The sequence below is a fragment of the Rhamphochromis sp. 'chilingali' genome (genome assembly GCF_963969265.1).
Source record: "Rhamphochromis sp. 'chilingali' genome assembly, chromosome: 3".
Lineage (NCBI taxonomy): Eukaryota > Metazoa > Chordata > Actinopteri > Cichliformes > Cichlidae > Rhamphochromis > Rhamphochromis sp. 'chilingali'.
Window position 1 is genome coordinate 7,096,354 of NC_137931.1, and position 17,928 is coordinate 7,114,281.

The 17,928-nt window shown below is 41.5% G+C and overlaps 2 protein-coding genes across 2 annotated transcripts; one reads left to right on the top strand and one right to left on the bottom strand.

Annotated features, from left to right (window-relative positions):
- Positions 1-8,582: 8,582 nt before the first annotated feature.
- cpb2 (carboxypeptidase B2 (plasma)) lies at positions 8,583-12,687 on the bottom strand. Its single transcript, XM_080878307.1, has 11 exons — positions 12,589-12,687; positions 12,272-12,347; positions 12,063-12,187; positions 11,864-11,972; positions 10,995-11,096; positions 10,438-10,542; positions 9,689-9,799; positions 9,510-9,606; positions 9,203-9,405; positions 9,021-9,105; positions 8,583-8,936 (listed from the first exon to the last, which is right to left on the bottom strand). The coding sequence occupies exons 1-11, from the start codon at positions 12,663-12,665 to the stop codon at positions 8,725-8,727; spliced, it is 1,302 nt and encodes a 433-aa protein (XP_080734433.1). The 5' UTR covers positions 12,666-12,687; the 3' UTR covers positions 8,583-8,724.
- A 313-nt stretch (positions 12,688-13,000) lies between these two features.
- alg11 (ALG11 alpha-1,2-mannosyltransferase) lies at positions 13,001-16,989 on the top strand. The gene is made up of 5 exons (XM_080877819.1): positions 13,001-13,136; positions 14,690-14,911; positions 14,995-15,366; positions 15,483-16,048; positions 16,137-16,989. The coding sequence occupies exons 1-5, from the start codon at positions 13,090-13,092 to the stop codon at positions 16,418-16,420; spliced, it is 1,491 nt and encodes a 496-aa protein (XP_080733945.1). The 5' UTR covers positions 13,001-13,089; the 3' UTR covers positions 16,421-16,989.
- Positions 16,990-17,928: the final 939 nt, after the last annotated feature.

Sequence of the window (17,928 nt, forward strand, 5' to 3'; positions counted from 1 at the left end):
ATATGTAAAGCGCTTTGGTGTCCTTAGGGACTAGTAAAGCGCTATATAAATACAGGCCATTTACCAAAATACAGGCCATAAAGCTAACACAGTATTTCATAAAATGAACATCAAACAATTGATGGAACCATGATTCTGCTCCGTCTGAAAATCCTGAATACTTTTCTGGGTTCTCCATTAGGTCATAGTAGTTCACAGCCCGGGATTCCAAGCATTCTGATCAGGTACTACACTGTGACGTCGTCAGACTACATGCCACCGATTGGCTGATAAGTAGCGTCAGTTAATGAGTCATTGAGCGCCATTTGCGAAAATTAAAACTGCAATTTTTGAATTTCGGTGATTATATTTGAATCAGGGAAATTTTGCCCCATACAGTCAGAAATATTGTATTTCTGATCACTTATCAGTACATATCCTTGTTTTTACATCTATAAAAACAAAGCTGACACTTGTGAGACTTGATCAAAGGTGTAAGCATCTCAGCAGATGCCTTTGTGTCAAAGTAACTGAGGATAAAACAGAAAAACATGAAGGAGATTTTCCTGGCCTGGGATTTTATAGCAGATAACCTTAAAAATATTCTGCAGTAGATACATTTGTTCAGTACTGAAGTGAAGAAATTAGGCTTACGTGTTGGAAATTTAAAAAACAAAAACCAGTGGCAGACAGCGCTGTAAACAACGGTAGCCTGGTGGGTAATAAGCAAGCAAATAACGCAGAAAACAGACTTTTTTTATGGGAATCTATTCCTGAGAGAGAGAGACGGAGAGCTCTGCATGACGTGTGATTTTTATCGTGGTGGAGTTAAAACAGCAAAAGTAAGAGGGAATTTAAGGTGTTTATTTAATGTTTATGTGAAGCGAAACGTGAAGCTAGTTTGGATCTTCTTTTGCTGCTGGTTCAGTCAATGTTGTTTGAAGATAGATCAAACCTGCAGCTTCAGAATCTAGCGCAAAAAAGACAAACACAAAGAGCGGAGCCGCCGAAGTGTGAAAATGTTTCACTCAGTACAGTGCGCTCCAGCTGTGAGGCTCCAGCTGCTGTTATGCAGCTGATGAATTGGTAATTGTGCACTAACTGGTCCTGGTATTCTCCTAACCCCAAAGCTGTTGCTGCTGAGAAAAATGTAATTTACACAGCTGGAGAAGCAATGTACAGGAAGTACCTCCCCACTCTGCTTTTTCTGATTTCACAGTAGTCCTCCAGTCTGTCTCCCAGTCATTTTCACACATCTCCATAATGATGTTGGTGGTACAGGACCACTGTTTTATCTACTCAGACAATCACTATCAGACACGTAGTAGTAAACAAAACTAAAGTAAACAAAATCAAACATCAACATTTTTATGTATTTCAAGATTTTTATTATTTGCATTGTAATGGCTGATGGATGGTGAAGACTTTGCAATATAACTGTTGTTGTGAATATTTTCACAACAACAGTTGTGAATATTTTCACAACTGTTGTTGTGAAAAAAAAAAACCCCAACAATCAAATGACCCCCTATGAGCAAGCACATGGCGACAGTGGGAAGGAAAAACTCCCTTTTAACAGGAAGAAACCTCCAGCAGATCCAGGCTCAGGGAGGGGCGGCTATCTGCTGCAACCGGTTGGGGGGGGGGGGGGGGGGGGGGGGGGGGGGGTGTTATTTATATTTTACTGCTGTTAATATTTCCACGTCTCTAACATGCGTGGTGCATAAGGTGCAACAACCTCGTGTTGCTTTTTAATAATAGGGGCACGCTGTGTTTTCTGCGGTTTAATAGGAAGAGGAGGCAGGGGTGGAAGTAAATTTTTATTTGTGTTTATGTCCCACGTCTCTAACATGCGTGGTGCATAAGGTGCAACAACCTCGTGTTGCTTTTTAATAATAGGGGCACGCTGTGTTTTCTGCGGTTTAATAGGAAGAGGAGGCAGGGGTGGAAGTAAATTTTTATTTGTGTTTATGTCCCACGTCTCTAATATGCGTGGTGCATAAGGTGCAACAACCTCGTGTTGCTTTTTAATAATGGGGGCACGCTGTGTTTTCTGCGGTTTAATAGGAAGAGGAGGCAGGGGTGGAAGTAAATTTTTATTTGTGTTTATGTCCCACGTCTCTAACATGCGTGGTGCATAAGGTGCAACAACCTCGTGTTGCTTTTTAATAATGGGGGCACGCTGTGTTTTCTGCGGTTTAATAGGAAGAGGAGGCAGGGGTGGAAGTAAATTTTTATTTGTGTTTATGTCCCACGTCTCTAATATGCGTGGTGCATAAGGTGCAACAACCTCGTGTTGCTTTTTAATAATGGGGGCACGCTGTGTTTTCTGCGGTTTAATAGGAAGAGGAGGTAGGGGTGGAAGTACGTTGTGCGAACCTTTGCACGGGAAAACGTGATCGTTAGCTCTACCATAAACGTGAGACATATTTAATAACGGTTGACTTTCAGCAGTATTTTAGACTCAGCGATACTTTAGACGGACCAACTTTGGAGTGCACTGGTGTAGAGTGTCGCCAAGGCTCTATTTATGCTATTTGGGAGCTCCTTCGAAGCACCTTTGTTGTGACGTTGCAAAGGCCTTTGATGTGACGTTGCAAAGGCCTTTGATCTGTCCGAGCTTAAGCCCCGCCCCCGTTGTCTGTGACGGTTCTCAGGCTGTGGCAGGGTCTGCACGCTTGAAGTACGCGCACTACGTACGGTGCGTACTATAAGTACGAGACGTGCGGAAGTGAGAGGCTTGTGAAATGGGACGATCTAGTCTCCGTCGCGCTTCCCAGGTTGCCTAGCAACCATGATACTAACTGCTGGAAACGTGTCATACAACTTTGTTTGACAGAAATGAAGGAGAACATATTTTGTTCATTTGTTTGTTTGTTTCTACAAGAGCTTTGTGTGATTTGATAAGTATCTGAGGCTGAGACCACAGGACAGTAAAACATGATTTTTGGGCTTCATTTCTGTACTGAACAGTCATTTAAGATTAGTTAGTAAATAAGAATTAGCTAATGTTGTTCATGAGACTAAAGTCATATCACTTTGGTAATGTAAATATAATATGGCCAATATTATAGTTATTATATTAATCATTATTAGCTATTACAGCAGTGAACATGAACTCTGTGTCAAATACTGAGCCTCAGTACAGATTCAAGTTGCAGTTATTTATGTCTTATCACCTTAAATCTTCACTCAAAGACAAGTATCTTTGACAGTGCATATATAGGTGTATCATATATAGGAGACAAATGTTGTTCCTTCAGTATGTTGGCATTACTAAATTTGGCTCATTGCTTACATACATTTATAAAAAGAAAATGTACAAGCTGTGATAACTGTTTCTGATAAAATGAAGAGCAGACTGATATATTAAATATTCCTTTATTGGGTGAGAAAATCAGACCATGTCATAACTGCTTTAAGTCATACAGAATAGATATCAGAGCCTTAAACAGGCTGGCTTCTGCTAAATGGGTCAAACTGGGCAGAAGTACATTTATTTTTAGGTCCATTCTGCTGCTGATACATACAAACCGGATTGCAAAAAAGTTGGGACACTAAACAAATTGTGAATAAAAACTGAATGCAATGTGGAGATGGCAAATGTCAATATTTTATTCAGAATAGAACGTAGATGACAGATCAAACGTTTAATCCGAGAAAATGTATCATTTCAAAGGAAAAATATGTTGATTTAAAATTACACGGTGTCAACAAATCCCAAAAAACTTGGGACAAGTAGCAATAAGAGGCTGGAAAAAGTAAATTTGAGCATAACGAAGAGCTGGAAGACCAATTAACACTGATTAGGTTAATTGGCAACATGATTGGGTATAAAAAGAGCTTCTCAGAGTGGCAGTGTCTCTCAGAAGCCAAGATGGGTAGAGGATCACCAATTCCCACAATGTTGCGCAGAAAGACAGTGGAGCAATATCAGAAAGGTGTTACCCAGCGAAAAATTGCAAAGACTTTGCAGTTATCATCATCAACTGTGCATAACATCATCTGAAGATTCAGAGAATCTGGAACAATCTCTGTGCGTAAGAGTCAAGGGCGTAAACCCATACTGGATGCTCCGGGCCCTTAAACGACACTGCACCACAAACAGGAATGCTACTGTAAAGGAAATCACAGAATGGGCTCAGGAATACTTCCAGAAACCATTGTCAGTGAACACAATCCACCGTGCCATCCGCCGTTGCCAGCTGAAACTCTACAGTGCAAAGAAGAAGCCATTTCTAAGCAAGATCCACAAGCTCAGGCGTTTTCACTGGGCCAGGGATCATTTAAAATGGAGTGTGGCAAAATGGAAGACTGTTCTGTGGTCAGACGAGTCACGATTCGAAGTTCTTTTTGGAAATGTGGGACGCCATGTCATCCGGACCAAAGAGGACAAGGACAACCCAAGTTGTTATCAACGCTCAGTTCAGAAGCCTGCATCTCTGATGGTATGGGGTGGCATGAGTGCGTGTGGCATGGGCAGCTTGCATGTCTGGAAAGGCACCATCAATGCAGAAAAATATATTCAGGTTCTAGAACAATATATGCTCCCATCCAGACGTCATCTCTTTCAGGGAAGACCCTGTATTTTTCAACAAGATAATGCCAGACCACATTCTGCATCAATCACAACATCATGGCTGCGTAGGAGAAGGATCCGGGTACTGTCTGCAGTCCAGATCTTTCACCTATAGAGAACATTTGGCGCATCATAAAGAAGAAGGTGCGACAAAGAAGGCCCAAGACGATTGAACAGTTAGAGGCCTGTATTAGACAAGAATGGGAGAGCATTCCTATTTCTAAACTTGAGAAACTGGTCTCCTCGGTCCCCAGACGTCTGTTGAGTGTTGTAAGAAGAAGGGGAGATGCCACACAGTGGTGAAAATGGCCTTGTCCCAACTTTTTTGGGATTTGTTGACACCATGACATTTTGTATCACCATATTTTTCCCTTAAAATGATCAATTTTCTCAGTTTCAACTTTTGTTCTGTGATTTACGTTCTATTCTGAATAAAATATTGACATTTGCCATCTCCACGTCGTTGCATTCAGTTTTTATTCACAATTTGTTTAGTGTCCCAACTTTTTTGGAATCCGGTTTGTACTTTAGGTTTCTGAATATTAAACTTGTTGCTGCCTTTCATAGTGTGTAACTTGAAGGCCCTGAGTACTTTCTCCCATGATGATTTTTAGTGCTATCATCTAGTTCTGATTGTGGTTCTGTCTTGGTTAAGTCCTCAGTAGTCCTGATTTTGAACTGTTGTAGTCCTGTTTTAATTCTGGATCAGTTCTGGGTCTGGTTGAATTGGGGTTTAGGCCCTGTGTCTTGATACAGCCCTGACCTTGTTCTGCCTCGCTGCTTAATTAAAAAACTAGTTTAAGGTGTCCTGCACATGTGATATATATTTTTCCCTATATGAAGTCATTCTTTTTTGAACAAAACTCAAAACAGAGCCTATTAATCTTTCAGTCATTTCTACACCCCCCCCCCCCCCCCCCCCCCCCCAAAAAAAAAGAAAAAAGAAAAATCCCACATGCATACTACCCTTTGGGCTAAGCCCCGGGTGTTTCAAATGTCTGGCTCCGCCTCTGCAGACTATCACCAAAAAAGAATAAACAAATTAAATTGCTGCACATTTTGTAGAATAACATTTTAAGATTATTTAAAAAATAAAATAATGTAATGATATGTTTATTATGAAAAGCAGATGTTTTGTTAAGACATTTTCAGATAAAATAAGTACAAAATCAACTCAAAATGCTCCCACATGACAGAACCTCCTCTCTTCCTCGCTGGCTCCATATCTCTCAACCTCCTACTAGACCTCCTACTACAATCCTTCTTCCCATCATTAAGCATTAAACAGCCAAAGAACTACAAGGGAAATGAACACGGTCGACAGCTGCCAGGCAGAAAAGGAATCATCAAATGTGATCCAACAGCTAATCTAGATTGATTAACTCTACATGTCTGTGACCAAGATGAACTTAAACATGCCAAATGACACTGAACAGTTGGTGGAATTCACAAGCAATACACACAAGTGTAATATTTTCCACAAAGAAGTCCTTACTACACCTGCCTAAAATGAATTTCTTTGACAGTACTCATTGGATTGATGTTACTCACAACAACAGGAAGATCTGAGAAACTCATTGTGTGTTTATAATAGTCTAAATGACTTTTGGAGCCATTTATAAGAAAGTGTGGGGTCAAAAGTTCAAACAGTTGTACATAAACACAAATCCTCCCAATGTGTCATTAATTTGCCATAAGAGGAAATTAATTAGGACGATAAGGAACAATCGATTGGCATGATTGAGCAAGACCTCGTACATTGTCAGCGGCCACAGTAGTCTGGGTAACAACCCAAACTGGAAGCACCAGAGCTTCAGTTTCCCTGGGAGTGCAGTGTTGTTAATCCGCCTGAGGTCATTAGCCATGTTCTGCCTTAGTTGTTCAAGTTGCCAGGTATCACTGAGGTCTGCATTATACCACCGTCCCAGGCTCTTGATGGAATTGGTCACCCAATCAACACCCACAGGTTAACAGGGACGAAACTGGTGGAAGATTGTGTGACAGAAAGTCTCTGTGCTCAGCCAATGGAAAGCCTTTCCACAGGCTGAGAGAACATTTATCAATAAAACATATTAAAATACTTCTCTGAATGTAATAAACTAACTGGTGATGGTAAAAAACACAGGCCTTTTCCGCAGTGCCACGGCGCCGTGATCCCAGCCACCATCGATGAGTCGGAGGCCCTCAGGAGAATCAGTGTGGGCGCGGGAGATTCCGTCGGTCAGTCGGGAACTATCGCCTGGATGCTGAAGGTCCTAGTAGCCAGGAGAATGCAATGCGTTTCTTCTGCGAGTGAGCGGTAATCCTTCGCGGCCAGCAGCGGGGAGCTGTGGCCTAAACCCTTCATCCCTCTGTGACCTCATTTACACCAGAGTTCAGATACTGGCATAAATGATGTATAGTGTCACACCAATAGTCCCAACATCAGTGGCATCACTAAAGTTGCCAGGTGAGTTTATAAATAGAACCCATGACATGGAGCAGGTACTGCTGTTTTGGACAAAAGGAGATGACACAATGGGCAATTGCATAGGTAGGAGTGATCCAGACCCAATGCAGACAACTGTAATGGACATTCATAATCACAGCTGTACCTGCTGCAACTGTAACAGACAAGGTCTTTTCCTCCATTCGCAGACGCTGAAGACCCCACAAGGCCCCCAGTGTCCGCACTCACGGGAGAAGACACCGTAACAGACACTAGACATGTGGCTGTGGCTCTCCTCCTGAGACACAACTAACCCTGAGTAATTTATATATAGATTGGTGGTTCAATCCCTGCCTTTATTCCTGTATGCATGTTGTCTTTGTGGATATTCTAGATGTCAGTGACCTCTTTACTCATCTGTTTCTTTAGATTGTGGTATGATGCATTGCTTTTTGAGATCTACTTCACTTTGTCAGAGATGTTCTGTGTGAGTGATTTCTTGATTCGACAGGTCTGGTAGTAATCAGGCCCGAGTGTGACTAGTGAAATTGAATTCAGCTTCAACTAAAATGTAGTTAATGACAGTTAATATTTACTAGGGCTATCTTTGTTTAATATCAAAATTTGTTTGATGATTTGAAATATTTCAGTGTGACAAATATGCAAAAAAAGAAGTTGGGAGGAGATCAAATACTTCAGGAAGAGCTCAGCGGCCCACACCTCACTGCACATCAATGGATGTGATGTGAGATGGTCAACAATGTGAAGTTCTTGGGTGTGCACATGTCAGATAACCACCACCATCACGAAGAAAGCCCAACAACATCTTCACTTTCTTCGGAAGCTGAAGAAGGCCAGTCTGCTTCCTCCCACCCTCCCATCCTTTTACCAGGGAAAGAAGTCTCTGCAGCGGCTAGTGAGGACAGCAGGCAGGATCATTGGAGGCCCTCTCCCACCCATCTCCCCCCTCCACATAATGCTATATTTGCATATTTTACATCTTGCACATGTCTTTGTTTCGTCTTGTCCACAATATCCTGACCATCACTTGAACCTGGTATTCAATAATAACTGCACAACATCTCACTTCACTGTAACTGCACACGATCACTTTGTATTGTCTTTTGTCCTGTCCTTGTTTATCACACATTCTTATAAATGCACCATGGGGGGCTTGAGGTGAAACAGCATTTCAATACGCTGAATACTGTGTATATTTTTGTATTGACAATAAAGACCTTGAATCTTGAAATAGGTCTAAAATAAGCCAAGGTGTCACAGGACCTTAGCTTATTTAGTTGGACTAATCTATTTAAATTTGAAAATTGTGGCATTACAGCAGGATGGCATGGTTGCCATGACAAATACTTTCATTTTAAAAGACTAAAACATTGGTATAAAATTAATATTAGTATTAATAGTAAGAAAAAGTGTTTTTCATATTATGAAATTAAATTACAGAGAAGTTGATTTTCTATGGATCATGTTTTATTCAGGGTAAGTACATCATTAACACCATTACATATTTTTTCTACTTCTTTTAAAACAGTTTTTCTGTCAACTAATGTTTTTGGATCCATACATTTCAGTTCCACTCAATCTCTGCAAGACAGACGTTATGTTAGAGGACTCCAGAAACAGAAATACCACAAATAACAGCTGTGCTGAACACAGGTTACAAGTTAACTGATCCTCAAGTGAAACTACAAAATTTGTTTAGTTACAATCACAAAACTGCTTAGATCGTGTGATGGTTTGCCGGAGCTTGTGTTTTCTCCAAAACCTTGACAGCAATGGTCTTGACCGCAAGCAGCGCTTCGTTGCAGGCCCCGGATATGTGAGAAGGTGGTAACAGGAAGCCGTATTCCCCACGGTCCTGGAGCTCAAACGTAAAGGAGTATTTGATGCCAAGTTTGTACGCCCAGTCGTCAGAGCCGCCAGAACATGGGTCTGAAGAAAGAATAGAAACACTCACACATTCAAGTTACAGTGACTTTGCTTTAAAAAAACAAAAAAGAAAAAAGGCTGTCTTACATAATGTGGCTGCTCCAGGACCATATGTGTAGGTGTTCCTGTAATATCGTTTGATCCTCTGGGCAGCTTCTTGGACCATCTCAAGCTTATGAACAATGTGTGTTCACAGAGGTTTAGACACAACAGTTGAATAAGTCTTTCACTGCTGTTGGATAGACTCGTGGATCATCCAGACTACTCACCAAATCGTTGTGGTTCTCCGCTTGATCAAAGGTGTAGGAATATGGGAAGATGAACATCTGGGAGTAGGAGTGGATGGTGATGTAGAGTTGAACTGTGTCCTTGTGTCTGCGCAGGAAGTTGGCCACAGCCTGCGCCTCGGGCTCAGACTCAGGAAACGGCCCGCAGTTGATTTCCTCACAAGGATTTTGAGAGGATCCCTTAACTGGGCACAACAGCGACACGTGACCTTGTGGAAGCTACAGAGACCCTTGCATGATCAACGAGTTCGTCCACACATGAGAAAAAAAAAGGGAAAGGAAAACTTACTGCCCCAATCAACATCAAAGTTTCTGTTGAGGTCAACGCCAACGCAAAAACCCGACTTACTGATGGAACGGTTCTTCCTCCACCACCTTCTCTTAATCTGAAAAATAAAAATAAGGAAAAATCATACATCTATTTAAAATGACTTCTTTTACATTGAAAAAATGATTCTGAGTTCTTACTGCCGTCCACGTGTATTTGTATCCATCAGGATTCATCACAGGCAGGACGTAGACATCCATGCTGTCCAGGATGCGAGTAATTTCCGAGTTTTGCTGATAAAATGACAAAGACTGACGGACAGATGGCGGAGCGTTCGTGAAACTGCTCCGAAAGAGAGCAGACTCCATTGCATTTACAACAAAGAGCATTTAGAGAGCTCAACTCCCCATCAAAGGCAAGGGCTAAAATAAAGTTTGATGTCAGCATTGTCAATATGGAAATCTAGTGTAGTGTATTAGTCTTTTTCTGTCATTGTGAAATTATACGTCTTCATTTGTTGCTTTAAGTTTGGAGATGATCCAGTGGAAACTAAAGCTTTTTCATAAAGCTTCATTGGATGTGATCCTGACCTTTGACCTATGACCTTGACGCAGTACATACTAAAATGGTGTATTGTATTGAACCCATATGATTGGAACTTTGGCTTCTATAGGATAATGTATTGTGATCCATAAGAAGCTGTGGGTAATATACAGTTTTGAATGACTTTCACATTTGGTGTGACCGTGGGGTTGACCAGATTAGCACCAAAATTAAATCATTTTGAGCTGTTACTGGTATCTACCATCAAACAAAATTTGAAAATGATATCTTGAACACTGTGGTGACTAGAAACTGCTAACAAAAAAACAGACAGACAAACAAACAAATGTAATCGATTACAGAGAACAGAGAACAAACGCAGACACCGCAGCTCAGTTGGACTCACGTGGTGCACAAACCACAAGCAGAAAGCCGGAGAGATCCACTCTCTTGCGTGGATCCCACAGTCAATCCACATGGCTTTCCTATTTGGCCTGTCATTGAAAGACAGCTGAGAAAAAAAGAGGCCATACACATGAAACTGTGCTCAGGAAGTAAACTGAGCTGTCAACACTGAACACTTTACAGCTTAAAGTATGTTTAATGGGATAAACAATGTTGATTATTTACCCCTATAAGTGTACAAAGAGTAAAAAAAAAAGGTCTGTGAGTGTTAAACATAAGGTTCGAGGGCCAAAATTAGCTCAGCAAAAGACTCCAACCCAGCCCACTGGATGGCTTTGGAAAATCTGATGGAGGGCATACATTTTAGACTTTTAACTGCATTTTCTTAACAATACCAAAGTAATTAAGTAATACATAATCAATGAAATGACAGAAATGTTCCTGGGTTTTTTTTCTTACCATGATCTGTTTTCTGTGAATGAACAAAAACTTTCTGTTTTGTAAATATGGGACAGTCTTATCATTCCTACAAGTTCAAGTTGACGGATGCAGCTTTACCTTGAGAACGTATAGCGGCCGCTTCTCGTATGAAGAACCAATAAGGATGGCTTTCACTGTTCTGGGGTTGTCTTGTGCAGTTCTGTTAATCCAGTCATAAATCTACAATGGAGACGGCGTACGTGGTTGTAAGCTGTAATATAGTATAACATACAGGGTAGCTGTGCATTTCCATGTAATCTAAAACAACAGCTCTGTGATAAACGGTGGCTGTGAAGTTTAGAATATCCTAATAAAACTACTGTGCGAAGTTGAAGAAAATATAAAAAATATCGGCAGCCCATCATCATCATCGTCACTAAACATGCTTAAAGCGGACTTATTATTCATCCAATCCGAACTGTCTATCCAACCTGTCTTAGGCCAAGAGGCAGAGGACGCTCTGGACAGCTCGCCAATCTATCGCAGTATCCCTCTAAACTATTTGGCAAATGTACAATGATTCAGCACATAAATCATAACATGCTGCTCTCCCCTGCATAACCTTTATAGGTTAAAAGTATAAGTATCAGTATTGGTATCGGCAATACTGCTCTTGATTTACTTGGTATCGGATCGTCACCAAAATTTGCAGTATGACACATCACTAATGGTCACAGCTCTGGCTGTGAACTCCACCCACCTGCCATTCAAATCTTTTGTTCACATGGGGCAGCCAACCAGAAGAAAGCTGGCTTAAATGGATGGGGTGGAGTTAAGTGATGAACCAATGGGGAGCACCAAGGCCCAGAATAAGGCTGATAGGGATTATATCGAACTGTGACCAATGAAAAGCTACTCTAGCAGAGGCTGAAAACAAAACTGCAGAGCTGAAAATGAGCACATCAGGACTCCTTTCAATCTCATTCTTTTAAATAGGAAATGTATACCTCCTCAAGGGTGTGATATCTCTCATAAAAAGTTGAACCGCTTCGTGGGTCAGTGGAGTCATTCTTCATCTGCATTTCGGTCAGCACATTAGGATTAGCCAGTAAGACCCTAAAATAAACATGCAAACACAAATGATTCACTTGGAATGAAATGTGACTCGATGCTTAGTGAATGGTGTGCGTGCATTAAGCAGCATACTTGTGTGTTATGCCATGTTTCTGCAGTATAGCCTTGACTGTCACAGAGCTGTTTCCAGGGACATAGAGGTGGACCTGCACTTGTGTACTGATGTACTCATTTGAAACAGGCTGCCACAGGACTGTCTGTGAGAAAATATCTGATGTAATGAATCACAGAAGTAAAAACAAAACATTACAGGTGTATGATCACTTAACTTTAATGCCTACCTCATAGTGTGTGGATACATTCCTCAAGGTGTCCACTTGTTCTTGTGTTTGTGGGGTGATTGATAGAACTTGGTCACTAAATTTAAAAAATAAAAAATACTCATGCAGTTAAGATACAGCCATATAGTACCGATCTCACTCGGTTACCCATAGGGAGTGTATTTGCATGTGTCACAATATGGTTGCAGGTATTTACACAAGAGTGTCATAACCATTTTTAAACGGTTCAAAATGAGAGTAAAGACTTATAATCTAAAAAAAAAACAACCCAAAAACCAAAACAACCACAGACAGAAATCTCTGCTAAGATGCCTCACCTTGTTTCTGTGCAGTATCCTGGCTTCAGTAGTATGCTCAAATTCATGAAAACAAACCAAATCAAAGGAGTCGACATGATGTCAGGGTCCAGCTGGACTGGAAAAGGCAGAGATCCGCTCAAAGTATGAGGGCAGGGAGATGATATTGATTGAAACTGTGTTTATTTAGAAGTTGAACTTTACTTTTAGAGAAGAACAAGGGCACGGGTCAGCTGAGGCAGAGCCCTCTGCTTAGTTAACTGCTACTGTTACATTGTAAACAACTTTATTAACTTATGTAGTACAAATCGCAAAAATCTAAAGTAACGTCAGCTTTGCACTTCTTCTTTTTAATCGTAGAAAACCCCAGTGGCGTAACACCTCCTCGCCTGTGGGTGGCGCCAGATAAAAGGGAAATACTATAGAGTTTGAGGTTCACGTGGGGGGGAAACGGGAAGAAAACAGCACAGGGGGAAAGTGGAAGCGATTTTTGTGATGTGTTGTTAAATTTCCATTGCCAAGATGTCGGGCCACGATCAGCTGGCCCACTATTTGTGTGAGTTAACAAGGTAGGATATATTTGTTTTTAAAGCACGCGCTCAAACCGGGATAACAGGATAAACGGTCGCGTGGGGAAACCGAGTTAGCTTGTGTCGTTTTCTTTTCGGGTGCTGCTGCTAGTTCTGTAGTAGCAGAGACGATCTTTGGTCAAAGACAAACGATTAAGAGCGGTGAAATATTGCACAAAGCTCTGGTTATTTAGCTGTTGAGCTAATTTCCCTGTACGGGGGGAAATGCATGTGCACAGACCGGGGGGGGTTCCGATTTGTTAACAATATAATATAACGTCTCTATAAAATCCAAAAGGGGACTGGTGGACAGTTATTTAATCCAATAAGATTTTTTTAATAAGCTTTAATTATAACAATATATTATATTAACCTTATTTAAAAATGTAATGCAAGTTGAACACTCATTATAAATATGTAACACGGTTTCTTTAACCCTCATAAAACTGTTCGCGTCAAATTTGACCTGTTTTGACATTTGATAGCAGTAAAAACAACCTAAACGTCATTTCTTTAACTTCAAATTCGATGTTATTTCTTAAACTAACCCCGAAATACAAAAAGAAAAAGAAGAAGAATAAAAGCATTTAAAAAAGTATTGTTCGTGTGCTACATTTTTTTTTTCTATACTGAGGCTCTTCCGGGTTAAATTTGACCCATATCTGTTGAATTTTAGCTCCACCAGCGGGTTAATAGTGACAGAGGTCGAGAGGAACCTGTTGTTCTAAAAAGTGATTGCCTGCCAAAAAATATAAACCAAACATATCTCGTTAATGATGTCAAATCATTTTGAGCCAGAAAAAAAACATTCCTGATACAAGGTAGATACTGCAATCATTTTTTTCCCTGCAAAGTCAAGTCTCATTGACATTAAAACCAATGCGTTTTTCACAGTTGTATCAAGTTGTCTAAAAAGGACTGGATTGATTATAATATAGTTACAATAATGCAGGGTTATAAAGATACTTGCCAAACAAATCTTTTTTATTTATTTTTTCATTTTATATATAACCCCTTTGTAAATCCTGTTGACTAACCAAAGGTAAACAAATATTACATGTAGAAAGACTTTATCACTTTATGGCAAAACACCTTGACACTATCGCGAGAACTGCCTGTGTTTCACATTTGCTCAGGTTCCCGCAGAACCTGCTTTTCATTGGAAAATCTTCAAACAGTGTAAAGTAATACAGGTGTGATCATACATGGTGCATAAAAGAAACAGGGGTCATACAGGGGTCACAGAGTGCCTTGACGCGGACAAGAGAGCATGTCGGTGGAGGGGTTACCACTGTCACGTCACAGCTGGAGCCTTTCTGTGTGGTTTGACTGCTCTCCATGTCTCTGTGTGGGTTTCAGCTTCTCTTGCACAAAGGTTTATACCTTGTTTTCTGATGTCTTTTACTTTGTGGATTTTACCATGTATTGTCTTCTCTATCTCCTGGATGTATTTTCCTTTCTGGTTCTTTCTCTAAAGCTTCATCTTCAGTGTGTTTATGAATTATAACCCAGGTTAACAGAACTACTCAGCATTTTCTTCCCATGTTTTTCAGTTTACTGTGGAAGTTGTTGCTGCCTCTGCTGTTCCTCTGTGTTCTGCTCGTTGCTGTCCTGGTCCTGCTGGTGCTGGCAGTGCGTTTCTGGCTGCAGAGCAACAGGACTGTGCGGCGAGCAAGGGACGGACGTCCCACTGTGGCCTTCTTTCACCCTTACTGTAATGCTGGGGGAGGAGGAGAGAGGGTGCTTTGGTGTGCTATCAGAGCGCTGCAGAACAGGTAGAGCTGGGTGTCTTTTTGCTTTTCCTGCACAATTTTAAGGTGATTCTCAAAAGTCCTAAAAGACCTCGATGTCTCCACAGGTATGCAGATATCAATTTTGTGGTGTACACAGGGGACCTGGGGGTGACAGGCCAGCAGATCCTGGAGGGAGCACGACGTCGCTTCAACATCCTGCTCCCCCGCCCGGTTCACTTTGTGTTCCTGAGGCACCGGCTGCTCGTGGAGCCCGGACTGTTTCCTCACTTCACCCTGCTGGGACAGAGCGTGGGATCTGTCTTCCTGGGGTGGGAGGCACTGACAGAGTTTGTCCCAGACATTTACATCGACTCCATGGGTTATGCCTTTACTCTGCCTCTGTTCCGCTACCTGGGAGGCTGCAGCGTGGCTAGCTATGTTCACTACCCCACCATCAGCACTGACATGCTCTCTGTAGTCAGAGAGAGAAACCCCAGGTATACGCTGTGTTTAAAGAGCACGCTAACCGATTGTGTTCTTAATTAATTAATTAATTAATTAATTAATTTTTAAACAGCTGTTTTCTAACCGTCTCACACTGTTAATGTCTCAGGTTCAACAACCCAGACTACATCTCCAACAGCCTCTTCCTGAGTGCCTTTAAGGTGGTCTACTACTGTCTCTTCGCCCTGCTCTACGGCATGGCCGGCTCCTGCAGTGACCTGATCATGGTCAACTCCTCCTGGACCCTCGATCATATCCTATCACTGTGGCGCTCCCCCAACCGCACCTGTGTGGTCTACCCGCCCTGTGACGTCAGCGCTTTCACAGACATCCCGCTCGAAGAGGACGGGGACAGGAAGTGCCACTCGATCATTTCTATTGGGCAGTTCAGGCCGGAGAAAGACCACCGGCTGCAGATTCGAGCCTTTAAAAAGGTGCTTGATAGGAGGAGGGAGGGGTTAGGGGGAAGAGAGGCACTGAAGTTGGTTCTGATTGGTGGATGCAGGAACCAGGAAGATGAAGACAGAGTGCTCATGTTGAGGGGGCTGTGCCAGGAGCTGGGCGTGGCTGACAGGGTGGAGTTTAAGCTGAACGTACCCTTTGAGGAGCTGAAGAGAGAGATGGGGGAAGCTACAATTGGACTTCATACCATGTGGAATGAACATTTTGGAATAGGTAATCAATCCGTTTGACATAATGTCTATTTTAAAACGGGATTTTCTTGAAAATATCCAACTTCTTTCTCTTTTTCCCCCCCTTCTAGGTGTCGTGGAGTGTATGGCAGCAGGGAAGGTGATTCTGGCTCACAAGTCTGGCGGCCCCAAGTTGGACATTGTTGTACCTTTTGAGGGGGGTCAGACTGGCTTTCTTGCTGATGACGAGGACGGCTATGCAGAAGCCATCCAAAGGATTCTGGCTATGTCGCCAAGCAGCCGCCTGCAGATCAGGCGCAACGCGCGTCAGTCTGTGGCTCGCTTCTCAGATCAGGAGTTTGAAGCCTGCTTTCTAGCCGCTGTTGAGCCACTCATAGGAACACTCGAGCGATGAGAGGAGGAATTATTCTACATGTGTGTTTGTGCACGTGTTGTGATGTTTGATACTTGGAGCACCTTTCCCCTCATGCACTTAGGGCTGCAGATCAGTCATGAGCTCAAGCAGAGAGCTGTGGATAAAAGACTCCCAAATACAGGTATTGAAAGGTTAGTTCCAGGATTTCTCCTAAAAGTAGAAATGAGAGAGGATAAAGTTTGAATCAGAACAACTGAAGGCTCTAATTTGGAGTGAAAAACCCACAAAACAGAACAAAACTAAGTGATGTTTTGAGCACACTGCTCAACTCAAGGATCAAAGTCATTCCTGTAAAACGTGAATATGACTCCGATAGTAAATCTTAATGTAAGTAATGAAAATGTTCTTCATGTAGTGGGTGTGAATTCATCCACAATCCTGTGTTTAGAAGTTGTAGTTAATCGTTGTCTGTTGTTCCAGTTTTGTTAACGTGGTGCGTGTTAAACGGATGTTTCACCCCAAAGTGGATCTACTGTGATGACATTTATCCATCTGGATTGTTTTGGTAGGTTTGCCATAGACGGTAGAAATAAAGTAATAAAACTTTATGGTTCTTTGAGCGTCATCGTAATTTTTTGTTTTTTTAAAGAAAAGCAGCATTTTGATCCTTCTGAGTACTACAAGGCCAGTGGCAACTATATTCAGAATATATTCTTTCATATTCAAGAGGCCTCCAAAACAGCTGGATAAAAGCACAACAGAGCGGTGTTAAGATGTGTTATAGTGGCTGACTGAAGCCTAAATCCCTCATTTAATGAGGCTGAGCATCATGTACTCCAATCAGAGATGTTATCAGATGATGATTAAAAAACTTACATTAAAATTGCAAGTAAAGCAGGAAAGTCATTAATATGGTGATTTAGTCCACAGAGTCATAAAATAAACATTTGAATTAAAGTTCGTTATTTTAACGCTGAGCGCGCTTTCAGTGCTGCTTTTTATTTCTAACGTGATCGCTGCACATTAGTGCTCTGAAACTTTAAACGATACTCCCCCACATGATTAAAGTGAAATTAATTTGACTGAACATTTATTCTTTGTGTGTTAGATAGAATCAAGTCATTTTGGGGTGAACTGTGTCTGAAGGGGAACAAATCGTGTGCTAAACTATGCTGAAAAGGGAGCAAAATAACAGAAAACATTCATTGTTTACAAGAGTTCCAGTTCCTCACATTTCCAGAATGTATTTTTGATATCAAGGATGAATGTAATAAACATACAGTGAGTGGGAGGGATTGTTGCTTTTGTGTCTCACTATATAAACTGCTAACAGCTGAGAACTACAGTCTGGACTGTTCTTATCAGGCCTATAAATTGTCAAAGTGCCCGAACCTGACCTGAAGTTGAAATGTGCTGTGACAGATGGGGTCAGTGATCTGTAAAGATGAAGAAAACTGAGGGGAGATTAACATGACTGAAATAAAAACCACTTTATGCAAAAGCATTTCTCAGAGCTGTTATCAGTCTCGTCATCGCTGCAGAACAAG

Coding starts and splice junctions, on each gene's coding strand:
- alg11 (XM_080877819.1), top strand. CDS start 13,090: ATGTCGGGCCACGATCAGCTGGCCCACTATTTGTGTGAGTTAACAAG. Junction 14,912..14,994: donor ATCAGAGCGCTGCAGAACAG/GTAGAGCTGGGT, acceptor ATGTCTCCACAG/GTATGCAGATATCAATTTTG. Junction 15,367..15,482: donor GTCAGAGAGAGAAACCCCAG/GTATACGCTGTG, acceptor TTAATGTCTCAG/GTTCAACAACCCAGACTACA.
- cpb2 (XM_080878307.1), bottom strand. CDS start 12,665: ATGTCGACTCCTTTGATTTGGTTTGTTTTCATGAATTTGAGCATACTA. Junction 12,348..12,588: donor GGATACTGCACAGAAACAAG/GTGAGGCATCTT, acceptor TTTTAAATTTAG/TGACCAAGTTCTATCAATCA. Junction 11,973..12,062: donor AAACATGGCATAACACACAA/GTATGCTGCTTA, acceptor TGTTTATTTTAG/GGTCTTACTGGCTAATCCTA.